Source organism: Marmota monax, unplaced genomic scaffold (genome assembly GCF_021218885.2).
Source record: "Marmota monax isolate L192 unplaced genomic scaffold, Marmota_monax_Labrador192_F-V1.1 WCK01_AAM20220418_F8-fsc00167, whole genome shotgun sequence".
NCBI lineage: Eukaryota > Metazoa > Chordata > Mammalia > Rodentia > Sciuridae > Marmota > Marmota monax.
Window position 1 is genome coordinate 1,005,315 of NW_026694116.1, and position 19,130 is coordinate 1,024,444.

Sequence of the window (19,130 nt, forward strand, 5' to 3'; positions counted from 1 at the left end):
CAGGAGTGCGTGCCTGGGGGGTGGGGTGCTGGTGGGCCACTGGGCCCGGTTATCCGAGGGCATTTCTGACATGGACGGGCTGTGCTGGGCAAAGCCCTGCGGGGCCAGGTCCTGGGCCGAGGTCAGCTGGGTCAGCCTGGAGGAAGGGCCCAGGCCTCAGATGGAGAGGCAGGCAGGCCATCAGTGTTCCCTCCCTGCAGCCACATAGCCAGGGCCTGCACTGGGACAGCCCCTAGGTGGTGTTCATGGAGAGGCCCATCTGGTGTGTCCACAGACAGGCTGGCAGCTGTTGGGGGAGGTCTCTGCAGAGGTGCTCACTGATGTGTCCCCTGGGCCCCTGCCCATCCCATTGGGCCTGCTCCCCACCTGGCTCCCCCCACTCCAAGCCTAGTACCTACAAGGGCCTGCTGTGGTGCATGCTGGGCTGTCAGTCTGGAGTTTGGAGGGGGCTTCTAGGAGAAGGTGACCTCCAGGCTGTTGCTAAAGTCCAGGTAGAAGAGAGAATAGGGAAGGGTATCCCACACGGGGCACACACAAGGGCCCCACAATGGGGCCCAGGAGCCCGGGAGCTGAGGTGGCTTTAGGTGGAGGAGAGTGGATGAAAGGTCCCCAGACTCTCCATGGGCTTGGCCAAGGTCAGATTCCCATCTTAGGCTATTCAAGTGCCTGCAGCAGGGGTCCCAGAAACTCCCTCTGGAGGGTACTCCACTGGCACCAAGGGGTGCAGGTGGGGTGGGATTGGCAGTGGGAAGGAGCAGAGGAGGAGGACAGATGTGAGTCCCTGGCATTCCTGTGAGGCCTTTGCTGTCATACCTGCAGGGCTGTCCTGAAGTCCCCAGAGGCAGTGCCCAGAGGTGAGGCTGGGTCACTGGGCTGAGGTGCCCCTGGCCCTGGGGGCAGCTCAGGAGGGGAGGATCATGTGAAGCCTCCATGAATGCTGGCCCCACTGGGTGGGTGCAGGGCTAGGAGAGAGGTGGGGCTGCTGCCCACAAGGAAGGACCCTGTGGTGGCCTCTAGCGGCCCTGGGCTTCATCCTGCAACCAAATGGATATGAACCCTGCCAGGAAGAGGACCCTGAGGTCCAGAGGGGAACGCAGCCTGCACAGCACCTGGTGAGGCCCCGTGCTGAGCCATGCCCAGCCGACTGCTGCCGTTCATTAGGGACAACTTGTAACAATCCTCCACCAATGTTTTACTGAACACAGAAAAGTTGGGAGAACAGTGCCCACCTGCAGGCCCTTGGCCCAGGCTCAGGAGGTTGGGACTGTGGCAGGTGGCTGGGCTCACAGCTCCATAAATACCCTTGGTTGTGCTGACCCACCTGAGAGCAGGCGGCAGTCCCAGGCTGGCAGCCTCTCCCCAGGGTGAGGGTGTCGGGAGGTGGCGCAGTCACCCAGCTCCCACTAGCTCCCCAGTGTCGCGGACCTACCCTCAATGCCTTTTTCAAAAGTTCCAGGATCCAGTCGGGAGTCACGTTCCCACCTTGCCTTGCCCAGTCCCCTGCAGTAGCCTCAGCTGTCCGTTCTGCCCGTCAAATGGGACAGGTGTCACAAGGGCCGCCTCCACCCAGTGGTCTGGTCAATTCCTCCCATCAGACGCAGGCTGAACGCGTGGCAGGAACACCGGGCGTAGGGAGGTGGGCCCAGATGTTCCTGTCCCATGGCCTGTGGTGCTACAGGTGGTTTCCTGGCCAAGATGTGGCCACTGTCTCCAGACCTGGGAAGACCATGGCAGGTGCTTCCTGACTGCAGGAACAGCTGTCCACACACCAGTCACAGGGCAATGGCAGCAGGAGGGTCATTTTCTAGTATTTCCCTTTCTGCATTCATTAGCTGGCATTTTTTTAATACTCTAGTTGGGCACAATGTCTTTATTTTATTTATTTACTTTTATGTGGTGTTGAGTATCGAACCCAGGGCCTCGAATGTGCTAGGTGAGTGCTCTACCGCTGAGCCCCAGCCCCAGCCCTAGCTGGTGTCTTTTCACCAAGAGCCTCTTGGCTTTAAAAAACACCAGTGCTCAGGCTGGGGATGTGGCTCAAGTGGTAGCGCACTCGCCTGGCATGCTAGCAGCCCTGCTTCAGTCCTCAGCACCACATACAAACAAAGATGTTGTGTCTGCCAAAAGAAAAAACTAAAAAATAAATATTAAAATTCTAAAAAAAAAAAACCCACCAATGCAGGCTTGTGGGTTTTCTAAAAATCCACATTCCCTCTCATCGCTGTCACTGTTAATTCTTTTTGTTGAGGCAGATATGCATAATTCTTATCAATTCTAACGTCACACTTCTATGTTTGCAGTTCCCTCACAGGGGTCCTCTGTGTCCCTTTGATGGCTCCTAATCATCCTTGAGAGTGCCCTTCTCCCTGCCCTCCCAGGACCTCCCACTTCTCCAGGGAGCCCATCTTAGTCCCCTCAGGGCTGCCCTGGCCCACTCACTGGGGTGCTCACAGCAGCAGACATTACTCCTGCAGTTCTGGAGGCTGGAAGATTAGGGTGCCGACATGGTGGGATCCTGGTGAGCGGCTCTCCTGGTCCCAGACTGCAGTGTGTCCTCAGGTGGAGAGCCGGAGCACTATGGGGCGGGGGAGAGCCCGAGCACTATGGGGGGGGAGAACCCGAGCACTATGGGGGGGGAGAGCCCGAGCACTATGGGGGGGGGAGAACCCGAGCACTATGAGGTGGAGACTCGAGTGTTGCAGTGATTCACGTGCAGGTCAGCATGGGAAAAGAAAGAAGCAGCAGAGCAAGCAAAGCAGCAGCAGGAAAAAAGCCCTTTATTGTGTACAGCGATCTTTTTATAGTACTGTGAACAAAGACGGCAGCCTTCCAACACCAATAAATCAGGTCTTTCAGCTAATTAAACACAGCACACAGAAGTTTACTTTCTAATCAGAAGTGACCCCTTCTCATGGCTAATCTACTCTCGGCCTGGAGTATGCTGAGCTCTGCTCTTTGTTAAGAACAGATAATAAAATTTTTCTCAGCGCCCTCCTAGCCCACTTGGCAGAACATCCCGTTTGCAGGCAAGTCCTCCCAAGGACAGCAGGCACCTTGTTTTCAAGCATGTCCGCAGTTACCTTATCTAAACCTTGAAGGAGCCTCTCGTTTGCAAGTAGGCCCTCCCAAGGACAGCAGACACCTCGTTTTCAAGCATGTCCGCTGTTACCTATCTATACCTTGACAGAATATCCTGTTTGCAGGCAGACTCCATCAAGGACAGGAATAGTAACGCAGTCACATCTGATTCTCTACACCCGAGCACTATGAGGTGGAGAGCCCGAGCACTATGGGGGGGGAGAGCCCGAGCACTATGCGGGGGAGAGCCCGAGCACTATGGGGGGGAAGAGCCCCAGCACTATGGGCCCCGTCCTGCTGTGGGTCCTCAGGTGGAGAGCCTGAGCACTACGGGCTGTCCTGGAGGCACTCATCCCACTCCCAAGGGCTCTAGCCTTATCCTGATCACCTCCTAGCATTTCACCTGCCGGGACCTGAAAGTACCTGGCAGAGCCCTGGCTGTCTTTTGGGGACTGGTCTTTGGAAACAGGATCTGGGCACTGGGTCTGCTGACCGCTGGAGGGTGTCCCTTTCTAGCAGTGCATGGACAGAGCTTGGAAGTCCCACCGGTACCCCAACAGCACTCCAGACCCCTCAGCTTCCCCCCACAGATCAGTGTCCCTTCAGAGCAGAGGGGTTACCCCTATGGGGAAGGGTCTCTGGAGGGGCGGCGCTTGTGATGGATCCGTGTATCCCAGCCATGGCTTTGAGACCTCAGCCTGGGGCCTGAGGAGGATGAGTGGGCCCTGCCCAGTGGCCCCCGGGGGTCTGCTCTGCATGGTTGGAGGGGGGCCCTGCAGGGCACTGAGGGGCTTAGGTACAATCCTGTGGTGGTGGCAAATTTCTGTCCTCACTGCTTTAAGACATTTACTGCAAATGGTGAAGATTCACACTGTAGGTGGACAGAAGGCACACGCCGGGCATCTGTCCTACTTGCCAAGGGCCCCCGCAGCCAGCTCTCCTCCACAAGCAGAGGCTGCGGATATGCACTAATGATGGCTTTTTGGATTTCCGGGGTCTCCCCCTGGATTAGTGCCATAGTGCTGAACATAGTGGCATGTGGTGGGAGGGGGCTTACAGAGCAGAAACCTCCCCTGTGAGGAGCTCAGATATCTGAGACCCAGGGGACCTGGCCGGCTGTGCGCAGGCCTCTCCAGCCCTGGCATGCGGCCTCTTTGCCTGCTTGGGCTCTCTGCCCTCAGTGTCCACGTGCTGTTGTCCTGTGTGCGCATCTCTGTGTCCAGATGCCCTCTGCCTTTTTTTGTGGTGCTGGAGCTGAACCCAGGGCCTTAGACCTAGGCACGTTCTCTATCCCAGCCCTTTTTCGGTAAGGACAGCTGTATTGGATTAATGCCCACCCTGAGGGCTTCTTTTGAATTCAATCACTTCTGTAAAAAACACTATCTCCAAATAAAGTCACATTCCGAAGTCCTGGGGGTTAGGACTCCCACCCATGAATCTGAGGGGTCACACTCCAATCCATTCTGCCCCTTAATCTCATCAGACTCTCACAGTGGGCACATGGAGACCCGCCCCTCCATCCTCTGGCCTGGACATGCCAGGGCCCTCCCCTGGTCATGAATGGAGGTGAGGGCTCTCTCTGAGTGGTAGAGGAACTCAGTGTCTGGCTGACTCCCCACACCTGACACAAGGCGGCAGGACCAGGTTCTGCCAGTCTCAAGAGGAGCCACGTGTTGCTTATCTCTTGAAACCAGTGTGAAGTGAAATGTCACTGGACACGTTCCTCTGCACCCCTGATCATGTCTCTTGAAGATGTGGTCTACTGTGCATTGAATCCCTGGTGCTCTGTCACTGAGCTGCATCTCTAGCCTTTTGAGACGGGGTCTCACTAATGTGAGGCCCAGGCTGGCCTCAAACTTGGGATCCTCCTGCCTCAGCCTCCCAAGTTGCTGGATTACAAGGGTGCACCACCATGCCTGGCCACTGTTCATGTCTTCTGTCGACTTTGTAGCTTTTCTTGTGCATTTCTGAGGATGCCTTTATAAATGTGTGTAAATACACATGGGACATCTAGTGACATTGGGCAGGAGTGGAAGAGCCTCAGCAGCTTCTCCATGACAGTGGTTGGTCTACCAGGGACACAGGGAACCCATGGACAGGGTTCCTGACTGTCAAGAAGCAGCCCTTGTAGTTGTGGATGGAAAGGAAACTGAGGCTTCAGCAAGAAAGCACAAGCTCAGGGCTCTAAAAGGTGTTGGGACCACACATGGTCAGTGTCCAAGACTCATGTGCAAGGGAGCTAGTGCCAGGAGCCCTGACCATGGATGGGGTCCAGGAAGGGCTATGAAAGGGAGGCAAGGGGGGACTTGGTGCTGGTCACAGGGGTGCCTGGTGTGCACTGCAGCCCTGGCCAGAAGTCAGGTGTGTTACCCTGGCCCCATCCTCCAGCTCCCCCAGATGCCACACCATCCCAAGGAGAAGGCAGCCAGGCCAGCCAGGCCAGTCCCACTTACGGCCACTGGGTGGCGCCAAGCATCCATGCACACACTGGGTTTGCTAGGAGTCAAGTCTGGGGCATGGGGGAGGGAAGCAGCCCCCCACCCCCACCGGCACCCACCAACACACACCTCACACACCCACCACCACCACCACCACCACGGAAGGAACACCAAGCTGTGGATTCCGGAGGAGCTGGAAGTCCCGGGCAGAGGGGCAGGTATGCATCTGTGGGGCCATCTGCCCTGGCCCGGTCTTTCCTTCCTGCTACTCTGCCAGCCCCCTAGGCCAGCAGGTTGTGCCTTATGTCCCCTGGTGCTGTTCAGAGGCTTAGCAGTCAAGAGGGTAGGAAACCTGCCCCAAGCCAGGGGCAGGATGGGACGGAGCCCAGGGCTGCCCACACAGCTGGGTTAAACACCAGGCAGGCTATCTGCCTCCAGCATGTCGGGAATGTGGAGCCGCCCTGCAGAGGGAGGGCTCGCCAGCCTGGCTCTCTGTGGGTGGGAGGAGAGTCTCAGCAGGTGGGCTCCTCATCTGGTAATGTTCTGATAGGTAGGAGGGAACCAAGCAGAGTGCAGAGACACCCACTGGTCCCCCAGGCTGGGGACTTAGACCGTGGGGCATGCACTGCAGGGAGGGCTGTGAGCAGGTTCTGAGCCCAGATCGTGGAGCATCAGTCCAGACCCAGAGCTGCCCCTCCAGGCTGGCACCCCACCTCACCCCACCCCTTCTGGACGCTGGGTTCTTCGGGCCTCTCTACCCTCTGGTCTGCCTACACACTGGCTCCCCAGTGAGCACACACCAGGAGCCGGTCTTCTGGCATGAGCCAGCCTCGCACACTTACCGCCAGCCCCCAAGATTCAGGCTGCCATGGCCGGTCATGCTTGGACACCCTGACAGACCCACCTCACACAGGCAGCCAGCTCTGCGCCCTGATTCATCTGCCCGCCTAGGTGGCTCCATGGGGCGGGCCCCAGGCTGGGGAGGGCGGGGCACCCAGGGAGACTTAAAGAGTTCCCAGGTCTGGGCCCAGTGCCCTGCACCTGATGCCGCAGCTCCACCATGGCCGAGACCACCAAGCTCCAGCTCTTTGTGAAGGTTCTGGGCAGGCTGGGCTGGGGGAAGGTCCAGGGGAGGGGGCTCCGTGGGTTCCGCTTTTCTGGGGCCGACTGAGGCAGGGGTTGCCCCGGCAGCTTCTGAGCCCTTCCCCTGTGGTGGGCTGAGTAAACTGGGGGCCGAGTAGGGGAGGATTCACCCCCTAAGGGGTGGGGGTAACTCCGGACCTCCTGGTGGGGAGGTGCGAGTGGCGTGGCGGGCCTGACTGGTGCCAGGCAGCCCCGGCACTCAGGGCCAAACCCACATCTACAAGCAGCAGGTGTCAGCGCCCTTGCCCGGGGCCCTGAGCTGGGGGAGCAGGTGGGCTGCCAGCTGCTGTGCCCACTTTGGCAGAGGGGATCACTCAGAAACAGCTGGCTGGGCTCCCCCCACCCTTGCAGAACTTGGGGCCTGGAGCCCAGGGGTGTAGCCTGTGCCCAAAATCCAAAAAAAAAAAAAAGAGGTTCTGGGGGCCAATCCCCAGGGCCAGAGTTCCTCCAGGCTCCCAGCTAGCTGCCCTGTGGCCCTCCCTACCTCCCAGGGATCAAGCCAAGGGCCCTCTCTGGACACTTGGAGAGGCCCTGCCCAACCAAGCTGAGCCCTGGCGAGGCTCCAGTCCCACTGGCAGTGGGGAGCAGGGTCCCACCCAGGTTTGTGGCAGGAGTCCTGGGTCTGCTCCCAGCTGGAACACCCCTGCTCCACCCCCCTCCCCAGGCCAGTGAGGACGGGGAGAGTGTGGGGCACTGCCCTTCCTGCCAGCGGCTCTTCATGGTCCTGCTCCTCAAGGGTGTTCCCTTCACACTCACCACCGTGGACACACGCAGGTGAGACCCCAGCCCGCACCCCTCCCTGGGCTCTGCCCACCTGGGCCGGCTGCCTCCCTCCCACCTGGTGCCCACAGGGCACTGGACGTGCTGAAGGACTTTGCGCCAGGCTCACAGCTGCCCATTCTGCTCTATGATGGGGACGCCAAGACAGACACGCTGCAGATTGAAGAGTTCCTGGAGGAGACCCTTGGGCCACCCAAGTGAGAACTGGAGGGGACAGGAGGCAAAGATGGGGCCCCCAGGATGCAGCCTGGGAAGGTCACTAGGGGGGAGGGGGGCTGGAGGCACACCGATGTGACCCGAGGCCTCACCCCCCCAACCCCACAGCTTTCCAAGCCTGGCGCCCCGTTACAGGGAGTCCAACACAGCGGGCAACGACGTCTTCCACAAATTCTCGGCATTCATTAAGAACCCAGCGCCAGGGCAGGATGATGGTGAGGCGCGGACATGCGGGCACGTGGGTATGGGCAGGCACCCCCAGGCCAGGTCCTCATCAGCCCCCGCCTCTAGCCCTGTACCAGCAGCTGCTGCGCGCACTCGCCAGGCTGGACAGCTACCTGCGCACACCCCTGGATCATGAGCGGGAGCAGGAGCCACAGCTGCGCGAGTCCCGCCGTCGCTTCCTGGACGGTGACCGGCTCACGCTGGCCGACTGCGGCCTGCTGCCCAAGCTGCACATTGTGGATGTGAGCGTGGGAGTGGGGCGGCTGGCCCGGGAAAAGCCTTGGAGCTCGGCACTGACCGCACCCTGCCTCCCTCCGCAGACTGTGTGCGCGCACTTCCGCCAGGCACCCATCCCTGCAGAGCTGCAGGGCGTCCGCCGCTACTTGGACAGCGCGCTGCAGGAGAAGGAGTTCAAGTACACGTGTCCCCACAGCGCCGAGATCCTGGCAGCATACCGGCCAGCTGTGCGCCCCCGTTAGCGCCCCGGCCTCTTCCCAACCCGTTCTCGCGTACATAGCCCCATAAAGGTATCTCTGCCCCCACTGAGCGTGTCCTGACATCTAAGGGGCAAGAGGCCCACGATTACTGCCACCCAACCCCCACTCCCACCATCAGTGAGTGGGGACAAGATGACCATCCCAGAATGGTGAGGCCAGGGCTCCCAGTGGGTGGGGCCCCGTCCATCCTCCTATGCAGAGTAGTGCATAGGCCTGGGGCCTCCTGCCCATGTCACCTAGGCAGAGGCGTCAGGGGGACTGGATTGGGTTCCCAAACCAGTCAGGCTAGGGTGGGGCAGGGTGCCCTGTATGGCCAAGGAGGGTGGCGAGCAGAGGCCTGAGGAGCTCAACCTCAGGGCGCTGGGCCAGGTGGGTGGGGAAAGGCCCACATTCCTCAGTACTCCCAGGCTGCAGCCATTGCCCTCTCCAGCAGTGAGCTCAGCTGCAGGGCCACAGCGGTGGCCTTCCACATCTGCATCTGCATGGGATGTCCTCCCAGGCCTGTACCAGTGTGGGCCTGTGCTCTGCCTGCGTGGGACAGTGTTGGAAGCCTTGGCCCTGGGCTGGTCATGCAGGAACGGCTGGACTTGTCTGAGAGAGCTCAGTCGCCCCAGATCCACCCAGGAAGAGCCTCCTCCCAGGAGCTGGTGCCTGGGTGTGCCTGTTTACACCCCGTGCTCCCAGCCCAGGGCACGGCCTAAGGGGGTTCCTGCTCCCCTCCCCAGACCAGCCCCCAAGAACCAGAGCCTTCACCTGAGGGAGCCCTTTATTTTATAGGGCAGGGACTTGGGCAGCAGCCCTACTCTGCACACAGCAGATGGGCTGCCACAGGTGGAAGTCGAGGCAGGGTCTCTGGTGGCAGGGCCTCAGGCTGCTGCTCTGTTCACCAGGAGACTCCTGACAAGGCCACACATTTTGCTGTACTTCAGGTTTCATCGAAGTCTACGCCACCAGCTGGCTTCTTACTGAGAGAGAAGAGGGGGCGATCCAATGGGGGTGTGGAGGAGCGGGTAGGGATCCAGGTTAGGAGGGACGGTGGGCAGGTACCTTTTGAAGCCAGGGTTGATGAGGGATTCCCCTGGACACCGTTTCCTGACCCCAGGTCCAGGACCACCTCTCTGGGGATCGGGGTCTGGAGAAAAACAGGAAGCAGGGCTTCTGAACCCAGCAGCACTCCCTGCCATGGCCCTATCTGCACAGACAGATCTTCTTCCAAGCGTGAGGCCTGTTTTGGGAGGAGATAGTTCCAAAGGAAAGAGAACACCCAACCTACCTCCCAGGTCCTCACCTTACCTGGTAAGAAGAGTTGAGATCCCGCTGGCTGGGGACTCTTCCTGGGGCTGGCAGCTGTCTTTTCCACAGCTGGAGAGAAAGCCCGTGGGCACCCTACTCAGTGCAAGAAGGCAGAGCCTGACAGGGACCCCAGAGAGGGTACAGGTGCCCACCCTACCTGCCAGTTGCTGCTCCAGGCTGCACACGCGCTCTGCCAGGCCCAGGGTCAGTGCCTGCAACCTGGGGGCTGCCTCTATACCCGGCACCTTGGAGAGGTCGAAGACCACTGTTGATGGCCCCCCTGAAAGTGTCAGGGATGCTCTATCCTCCTGAAAGCTCAGAGTCACCCCTTGATGATGGCAGGCTGCTCTGGGAGAGGAGAGGCGGGAGACGCTGTGGCCAGTCCCTCACCCCTGTTCCACCCCGAACCCTCCTCCCTGCCTGTGGCTCACCTGAACCGGGAGGTGATGTCCTCAGTTTCACTAAGACCAAAGCGGGCTTTCTGCAGGACACAGGGACTTGTCACCAGCTGCCCGGGACCCTAGACCCACTGAAAGGCCCCAAACCTGCCCGACCCTGGTAACACCTGGGCTCCCAGGCCAACTTTAAGACTGCAGCTACAACGTGGGGAAAGGGAAAGTTCATGCCGCTTTGGGGGTCACAGGTCCCTACATCCCACAGGAGGCTCGGGCTCAGTGCGGGGTGTGGCAAGCTCCCAGACCCGCCCGGGCGTCCTTACGCACGAGGGCCGCCAGGCTGTCCCGCGAGAAGCTGGTGCTCCAGAGCTGCGCGGCGTCGGTGACACTGTGCGGAAGTTGTCGTCAGTCGCGGCCGCCCGCCGAGCTCCCGCACCTCACCTCCCGGGACCCCACTCACTAGAGGTTGAAGCCGCCGCAGTCTGCGTCCCCACTCTCCTCCCGCTCGCAGTAGCACACGAAGCGGGGTGGGCCCGGGCCAGGCGGCAGCGTGCAGAGCGGAGGCGACAGCGGCGGCGGCACCATGGCCGATCCGCAGACGTCGGCCACACGGGGGCGCTGGGGTCAGGACTACAGGCCCAGGGCGCCTGCGCCGAGGAGCGGCTTGGGAGGCCGACGCGGCCGACGTGGGGCTTAGGGCGCCTGCGCGGGGCGGAGTCTTCAGGGGCGGAGCTTCCAGCCCCGGTGGGAGGGACTCGGCTCCGGGGCTGGGCGGGGCTTGGCGCTAGGCTGGCGGAGTCGGGGCGGGGCTTGGTGCCTGGAGGGTGCCGTCCCCACCTCCGCGTCTCTGGCCGTGCGCTCTGCGGCGGGATCCCGGCCCCAACTCCAGCAGGGGTCTCTTCGGGCCTCTCCCCTGCTCCGCCCATGGTCCCCTAGTCCAGGGTTCCCTCAACAGTGGCGCGCACAGCCCCCGCGCTCCACGCGAGGGCCGCTTCTACATCCCACCCACTTACTCCTCCCTGCGGCCTGTTGGCCCTCGTCGTCCCCCAGGTGTGTCTCCCGTGGCTTTAGATGCAAAGCGACGCTTCCTAACCGGGACCAGCCCAGATGCGGAGTAAAACCTGGCAGTCTGGGGGTTATGAGCCAGCGCTCCTGAGCCTTCATGTTGTCCTATCCCTGAGGACACAGTGGACGATGGGCAAGGCCTCTGACCTCCTGGAGCTTGAGAGATCCAGTGGGAGAGACAATCAACATGACACCTTCCGGTAGGGCCAAGCTCTAGGCAGAAGCTGTAGCAGAACCAGAGCCCTGTGGTTGGGAACAGCTGCCTGTTTGAGCTCTGACCTAGGGAAGAGAAAGGGGGATCCCAGGAAGGGCCCTGCTGGACAGGTCTGCTCAAGACTTTGCAAAAGGGCTGGAGTGAGGCATGGTGGCCTTGGGGAGAGCTGTTGGTGGTTTTGTAGGCCGTCAACCTATCTCCAGTGTGCCCTGAGCTAAGCCTGCCTCATCTCCCAGGTTTCCTGGTTTGCTCCCCTCCAGGCCCTCATAGGCTCTGCTGCAGGGCCTTTGCACATGCTGGCATCTGGTCTTGGATGTACTCACCTTTTTCAGGTCTTTCCCCAAATGCACCCTTCTCAGTGAGCCTGAGAAGAACATTTCAACACCTGTCCAACTCTATCCCCTTTCCTGCTCCATTTTCAGTTTCCCTTGCTTGTGACTACATAGAATACATTCTAGCTTACTCATCATGGTAGCATTCTCTAGGATGGCCCAGACCCTCAGGTGACCCCCCTCCCCTCAAGCTGCACCTAGTGATTTGCTTCTAGTCACTAGAATATGGCAGAAGCAATGGCTGTCACTTTGTGCTCCCTCCTAACCTGCTCACCACAACAAGGTGGCCCAGGGAGACCTCAGATGGCAGAGCCCGCAGCCTGCCTCCACCTGCATGGGAGCCCGGGGGCACCCCTCATCAGCTTCCCTAAGGCTCGCTGCACCCACTTCTGCGAGAGGGGGTGCCTGCAGGGTGACGCAGCAGAGGAGGAAGGGCTGTCCCCCAGAGCCTCAGCAGCGCAGCCAGACCACAGCTGATTTCAGCCCAGGGAGACGAATTTGGCAGCTCTAGCCTCAAAAGCTGAGATAATAAAGGCACGTTGGCTGTCCCCAGTCCTAGAGATGGAGCACAGGGTGCTCTCGCACAGAGCTACAGGGCCAGTCCTTCTTATTTTTTAATTCTGATACAGGGTCTTGCCAGGTCACTCAGGCTGGACTTGAACTTGTGACCCTCCTGCCTCAGCGCCCAAGTAGCATGAGGTGTGCACCACACGCAGCTATAAATGCACGTTTGAAGCCACAAGTTTGTGACAATGTGTCACAGTAGCCATAGGAGATTAATGCAAGGAATAAAAATTAGTTCTAAAACATAAGGAAAGCATAAAGCCCACATTGGAGTGATTTCAAGAGTGTCTGGGAGCATGGCTTGGCAGCCCGTCTGGGTAGCTTGACCCTTTCCTGGGTAAGCACTTCCGTTTCAGTGGGTATGGGTGCCTGTTACTAGGTAGGAAATGAGGCAGGTGGGCCTCAGGAGCAGAGAAGGGGAGGGTCTTGGGAGGCTCCTCACCACCTGGGCTTGAAGTCAACCTGTGAGGGGGGATAGGGAAGACAAAGGGCCCAAGGCAGTGAAGAGAAGCAAGAAGTACAGCGAAAGGGCATCAGGGAGGCAGGAGACAGCTGGGCTTGAGGTTTCAGAAATCATAGGAAAGTCAGAGAACAATGATGTTGAGCCAGACTTCAGAAGAGGGAAGGAGTGAGCTAAATGGATGTCTAGGGAGGACAAACCCAGTCAGTGTGCAGCCTGTGCAAAGGCCCTGGGGCAGGCTCAAGGCTGGCATATTCAAGGGATAAGGCCAGTGGCACCAGAGGGAGGCCTATCAAGGCAGACCTTGTGCTGGCCAGTGTAAGAATTTGACTTTACTCAGTGAGGTGAGACCCACTGGGTGCAGTCCTGAGCAGAGAGGACAAGATCTGACTTGTCCTGTAAATGAGTTGCTGGGTGCTCTGGTGAAGAACTTGCTGACAGCTGCCCTGCGTGGCCAGAGCCAGGTGGTGCAGGATATGACAAGTGTTAGGTGGAATTGCAGGGTTGGGGGATGACCACCTCTGAACCCCTAGTGTCCCCCAGGGGCTGCCTCAACCCAGAAGGAAGGGAAGGGTGTCCCTGAGGCGTGGTAAGGCTGCCTGCACCTCCTCCCCCCAGGCCTCCCGAGGTGATGGCAGGGGTTGGGGGCTAGACCCAAGAGACGAGCCTGTGAGGGGGTCCGTGGGGAAGCGGGCCTCCTGCCTCTCTGCCTTAAGCCCCCACTGTGCCCTGCACTTCCATCCCTTCTCCTGGTCCTGGTCAAAGCTGGGACAGCGGACAGGTTGAGTAACTGGGTGATAGTTGGAGTGTGGTGGGTGACTGCGCCGTGCCAGGGCACAGCAAGCACACGTGTGGCTGGCTCTGACCTTTCCCACACACAAGCACCACCTGGGCAGTCCCCTCACGGCCCAGGTGGGGGCCAGCAGGTACGGGCGTGTCAGAGGGGCTGTCTGGGGTCCATGGATGGGGAGACTCCTTCTCTGTGACCTCGCAGCCCAGAGAGTCCCAGTCAAGAAGACGTCTAACGAGAAGGGAGCACGCACGTGTGTGTCTGCGGTGCTGGCCGCGGAGCCCAGGGGGGGCTGGGCAGTGCTCCACCTCCGACTGTGCTTTCCAACAGGAATCTGCCAACCAGGTGAAAAGCAGAAATCATAGCGGGAGGTGCCCCCGGAGGACGTCCCTCAACTGTGGAGCACTGTGTCTGCCCCGCGTCCTCAGAGAGGCTCGTCTAGGGTGAGGCGGTTTTGGCCCAGACACAAGGATCCAGTGTGGCACAGACATAGCTTAGGGCGAGTTCATCACAGGGTGAAAGGGGAGAGCCTAGAGGGGCGGGCAGGCTGGCCAGGGAGCACACTCTGGCCTCGTGTTGGGTGCGAGTGGAGACTGGGCTCCCGCAGCACGCTGGCTGCACCTCCTTGAGCCCAGGGTCCTGCACAGTGGTCATTGCCCACACCTGCCCTGTGCTAAAAGAGGGCAGGCACCTGTGTGCGGGCCTCATGTTCCCCTTCCTGGCCTGGCATCACTGGGGGGAAGTCATGTAACTGTCAGCTGACCCTTGGATCAGCTTGTGGGCGCCTGTGCCACTGTGGGGACATGATGTATGTCTCTAAGCCTATGGAAGACAGTGTCGGGCCTCTGTCTAGAATGTGGAAGACTGGCACCTCTGGGAGGGGCAACAGCGGGAATGGGGGTGAGCTGGAGGATGGGGAGGGGGGAAAACGGCTCAGAGCGCCTCAGCCTCAGTTGGAGAGGACCCTGCCGGCCCCACCAGTGTGCAGTGGTTCTGGCAGCTGAGCGAGGGCTATACCTCGGGTCTGGGTGCATGGGTCCTGCAGGGAGCCCAGACAGCCTTAATGCCTTTGCAGAGCTGAGCCTGGTCAGGAGGAGACCCGAGGAGTCTCCAAAGAGGGGTGGACTCAGGATGAGCAGGGTCCTCTCAGCACAGGTGGGAGACACGGGGGTCTACCTAGGAAGCAGAAGCACCTTCAAGGGAGAACACCGGCCATCAGTCCCATGGGCTCTGGCCCCCAACCCCTGCCACCAGGAGAATATCTGGGGAGCAAGAGAGGCCTTGGGGTTCTGGGCTCCTCTTTTTAAGGTGAGGAGTGTTGAACCACGATGCAGAGACCACCAACTCCAATTTTAAACGGAATTACAGCAAGCTTGCATTGTGCACACAGAGAGCTGGCCAGCGACTTCCCCACCCTGACCTGGGCCGAGATCAGCGCCCCCTCAGGAAGGAAAGGTTTATATAGCACAGAAAGCCACAAAAGGGGGTGTCTTGGGAACCTACCGCTAACGGGGTTCTGGCAAACGTAATGCAAGGGCAGATGGCAGATTAATGATCTGCACGGCTGGATATTTCAAGGTAGGGAGTAAACTCAGATCCCAACATCAGACTTCACGAGGAGCCGCTGAGGTTTCAGAGAGGTTGTTATCTGGGGGGGGGAGCCAGGCAGGGGTGAGTTCAGAGCACGGCAGGAATTCCACACAAGTTTAGGAATCTCAGGAATTTACAGTAAAGCAGAAATGAGCTTTTCAGGACTTTGTGACAAGATGGCTCCCAGTCTTAAAATGGGATTAGGCTGGGGAGGAGTAGGTGGGGAAGGCAGGCGGGACGCCCTCTGCACAGCAGTCACAGGGTCCTCCTGCTGGTGTGCTGGTTCTCACAGGTCTCCTTGAGCACCCTGTCTCCCTCTGCTTAACCTCTGCCCCGGGTGGGTTGGTGCTCAGGGTGACCTTAACTAGGGACTTTACAGCACTGTTGAGATCTACAGATCTCGCAGGACTTTCAGAGTGTGGCCTGGAAGAGAGGACTGGCTCAGGAGGAAAGGCCCAGGGCCTTCAGCACAGGTTCTCAGACCACAGCTGGATGTCCCCTGTCCTTTCTTTGTCTCCTGTGTATCTCCCTTTTGATTTCTTCTCTCTACCTTAGCCTGTCCCCTGCCTGTTGCCTCCCCCAGCCAGCAAAGCTGGCTCCCGTGGGTGGAGAGGTCCCCCTGCAGTGCTCAGCTTTGAAGGGTCTAGGGCCCCCCCATGCTCTGCCTCCCCTACAGTGAATGCACATCGCAGCTGGCTTTCACACACCATTTATTGTGCTTGGGGGGCTGTGGAGACAAACGGGGCAAGAGCCCTGCGGGAACTCCGGGGCCGGATCCCTCACTGCAAAAAAAGGAGCAGCTGTGGGCCTGGTGTCTTAGGCCCTCTGGGCCCTCCTGGGCCCCGTGCTCCCCACCCAACGCTGTTTGTGTGAGTCGGGGGACTTGACTCGGGATACCACCCCGGGGGAGGGTCCTGCAGTGAAGCCTGCCCCGCCGGGCACGGCTCAGCAGCTCCGGGGCTCCGAGGGTTCTGGGCACTCACCTGGGAGAGCGCCCCGGCACACTGGTCTGCGGGAGAGAGGGCTCCGTCACCACCTCCACCTCGAGCCCCTTTCCCTAGGGCCCCGGCCCTCCCAGTCCACCATGTCCTGGCACACTCCCGCCTCTTCCTTGGCCCAGAGGGTCCAAAGCTGTCCCTGGACATCCCACATCAGGGATGGGTGGAGAGACCCGCAGGACATGTCCCTGACAGTCCCGGCTTCTGCAGCCCTAAGCTGGGATGGGCCAGCGCTCACCTGACTTGGGTAGCATGGCGCCCTGGCTGGGGTTCAGGCCCACGCGGGGTGCCAGGAGCTGCATCTTCTGGGCACCTTCAGGAAACAGCTCCGGGACGCGGACTGGGGGCAGGGAAGACGGGTGAGCAAAGGGGCTGGGCCAGAGCCCTTCCCCGCAGGTCTCGGGGGTCGGAGGAGCCCCTGGGAAACAGGGGTTCCGCCCGCCGCAAGTGGGAGTGTGGTGGAACGTGCACGTGGGCAACTCTGCAGACCAGATGCGGGGCACCGCTCCAAGGGCCAGGCCTGTGACCAGGGGAGGTGTCGGCTGCCCACCGTAGAGCTGCAGCCAGACGTTCCGCACGTCCCCCTTCTGAGTCTCGAAGTACACCACGGCGAAGTTCTTGTAGTCCGTGAAAGGCACGCGGATGTCAGTCTGGGCCATAGCTGAGAGCAGGGGAGAGCTAGTGACTAGGAGCAACACCTAGCTCTGGTGGGAAGCACCGCCCTCAGAAGCCCCGCCCCCGCATGCCAATCAAACAGAATGCACAGGCCCCCAGGCCCCCACCCTCCGTGCCTGCGGCCCACCTGTGGGGGCCACCGCCGCCTCACCTGGGTTGCTGAACTGCCCATCCACTGCACCCTTGCTGAAGGTCGTGTCTATCTTCTGGCACCCACCGTCCGGCCTGGGGAGGAGCTGTCCATGCCTGAGCCTCGGCCCTGCCGGTGCCCAGGCCCAGGTCCTGCCTTGCCCTCTCTGACGGTCCCAGACCTGCAGGTGTCCTGAGGACGCTGCCCTGGCAGAGCCTAGCAGGGTCCCCTGTTCACCCTCACAACAGCCCTTTCAGGACACAGGTGCTTTATGTCTTACAGGGGAGGACAGTCCTCTGGGGTGGAGGGAGGACAGTCCTCTGGGGTGGAGGCAGCAGTGTGGGGCTCAGGGCCTTCAGGTCTCCCCTGTCGGTCGGCACACACACACACACACACAAGACACACAGGCACACACAGAGAGGACACACATGTACACACAGGCACACAGACAAGCAGTCACTCTGGTATCAACACCCAGGCCTCGGGAGGGTTCGCAGGTGCCTGACTCCCTCTAGGGAGCAGGTGTGCTGGGGCTCCTATTTGGGTCTTGGCAGCTCAGGCCATCAGGAACCTGTGGTCGGGCCCCCTGGAGTATCAGGGATGCCTCTGGTTCCTGCTGGCCTTCACGTGGCCTTACAATGGCCTTTGTCTCAGGTAAATCACCTGAATTGCAAGTGAGGCCAGTGGGGTCACTTACGTGGGGTACCCAAACTTGACATCCAGGTCGCCATTGGCCAAGAGGGTCACTAAAACCATGGGCATCTTCATGTCATCCTTGGAATCCTGGAAGCTCTGGTCATCTGACACAGCCCCGACTATGTACCAGATGCCCTGGAACTGTAGGGCAGAGCAGGAGGGCTGGGAAGTGGCCCCTGTTCTCTGAGTCCAAGCCTACCATGTCCCTCCCTGCTACTCAGTGGTCATGACCTCTGCACATAGGTCAACCCCAGTACTGGGGGACAAGGCCCTGGTCAGTGGCGGTGAGCACAATCCAAACGCTGAGCCAGAGGTCTGCTGTCCTCCCCAGTCTACCCCACTTTCTGGTCTGATGAGCCAGGCATCAGAGAGGGTCTTTCTTTAGGCCCCCAGCCCTGCTGAGCCTGGGTCAGAGAGGATGTGGCATGCAGAAGCAAGTTGGGTAGGGCCATCCATGCAGAGGGAAGAGGAGGCCTGTGGGCACACCTTAACAGCATCGAAGTTGTCCTGGATGGGGACCTGGGCCCAGCCTAGGGACATCCTGAGCAGGACAAGGAGGGAGCTGATCAGCAGAGTCTGCAGCATCGTGTCAGATCCTCTGGGGCTATACAGCAGGACAGGAGAGCTGGGGTGGCTTCTGCCAGAGGGACTTTTATGCCCCCCAGATGCCCTGGGGCAGCTGGCTGGCTGGCCTCTGAGGAAGCCCACTGCGATAAGCGCCCTATCCAGTTGCACCCTGTAGCACCTAGCCCAGCTGCTTCCACTCAACCCCGCCCTCCCAGCCCCGTGTTTCCTGTGGGAAGGGCTGGGTGTGTGGCAGCTGGGGACAGGTAGTCCTGGCAGCCACTGGGCCAAGGGGCTGCCTGACAGACATGCGCTCTGCTTCTCTGCCTTCTAGCCCTCTGGATGTTGGCCCTAGCCTTCTGCTCAGGCACAGCCCAGGTCCCCTCCTGCTCCAGGAGGGCCACCCAGAGGCCTACTTCATGACTGAGCCTCAGGAGGGTCTGTCTGCCTACCAGGGAGCTGGCACATTGTAAACCAGGAGGGCCAGGGACAGGATCCTGGGAAGGACCAGCCTGGTGGGTACCTGAGGGAGAGGGAGGGGTAGGCAGGGGGCTGGCCCCACAGTGTGGCTTTGGTGCCAGGACTCTGGTGAGGGGCAGGGCTGCATGCTCTGGAAGCCCAGGCCAGGGGTGGTGGAACTGTGAGCAGAGGTGTGGGGTGGCCTATCCCCAGCTCACTCTGTCAGCCTTTCCCAGCAAGGGCCATAGATTCTCTAGCACCTTCCAAACAAATGTTCCTTTCTGTGCCTTCCCAAACCTTGCTTAATCTGAGTGCACTAATCCCAAACCTTGAAAAACCCATCTGATCCAAAGCTCCCTGGCCTTTCCTGTTTAGGGGTGATTGGGCGGGGTGGGGGTGGACACCTGTCTAAGGGATTAGCTACTAAATGACTGACCCCCACCAGCTCATAAATTGGCAGCTCAAGGGGATAGATGGAGGAAGTGGGGCTGTGGCGAGGTCACAGCCATGTGCAGGGTAGGATGCAGC

At 60.1% G+C, this 19,130-nt stretch overlaps 3 protein-coding genes across 8 annotated transcripts; 1 reads left to right on the plus strand and 2 right to left on the minus strand.

The window, feature by feature from the left end:
• The first annotated feature begins 6,485 nt into the window (after positions 1–6,485).
• Positions 6,486–8,422, plus strand: Clic3 (chloride intracellular channel 3). Its single transcript, XM_046465724.2, has 6 exons — positions 6,486–6,612; positions 7,324–7,433; positions 7,511–7,636; positions 7,764–7,870; positions 7,947–8,122; positions 8,201–8,422. Exons 1-6 carry the CDS (start codon positions 6,577–6,579, stop codon positions 8,357–8,359), a joined length of 714 nt encoding a protein of 237 aa, XP_046321680.1. The 5' UTR covers positions 6,486–6,576; the 3' UTR covers positions 8,360–8,422.
• Positions 8,423–9,125: 703 nt separating this feature from the next.
• Positions 9,126–10,698, minus strand: Paxx (PAXX non-homologous end joining factor). Of its 6 annotated transcripts, none has more exons than XM_046465727.1 (7): positions 10,526–10,698; positions 10,393–10,453; positions 10,102–10,151; positions 9,828–9,950; positions 9,671–9,739; positions 9,425–9,509; positions 9,126–9,338 (listed from the first exon to the last, which is right to left on the minus strand). In XM_046465727.1, the coding sequence occupies exons 1-7, from the start codon at positions 10,648–10,650 to the stop codon at positions 9,303–9,305; spliced, it is 549 nt and encodes a 182-aa protein (XP_046321683.1). In that variant the 5' UTR covers positions 10,651–10,698; the 3' UTR covers positions 9,126–9,302. The 6 variants fall into 6 exon arrangements, with proteins under 6 accessions (XP_046321683.1, XP_046321685.1, XP_046321682.1 ...); XM_046465729.1 differs by having other exon boundaries at positions 9,126–9,342; positions 10,526–10,697; XM_046465726.1 differs by having other exon boundaries at positions 9,828–10,018; positions 10,526–10,697.
• A 5,075-nt stretch (positions 10,699–15,773) lies between these two features.
• On the minus strand, positions 15,774–19,118 carry Lcnl1 (lipocalin like 1). Its single transcript, XM_046465736.2, has 7 exons — positions 18,066–19,118; positions 17,581–17,720; positions 16,905–16,978; positions 16,629–16,739; positions 16,317–16,418; positions 16,064–16,089; positions 15,774–15,862 (listed from the first exon to the last, which is right to left on the minus strand). The coding sequence occupies exons 1-7, from the start codon at positions 18,162–18,164 to the stop codon at positions 15,860–15,862; spliced, it is 555 nt and encodes a 184-aa protein (XP_046321692.1). The 5' UTR covers positions 18,165–19,118; the 3' UTR covers positions 15,774–15,859.
• Positions 19,119–19,130: the final 12 nt, after the last annotated feature.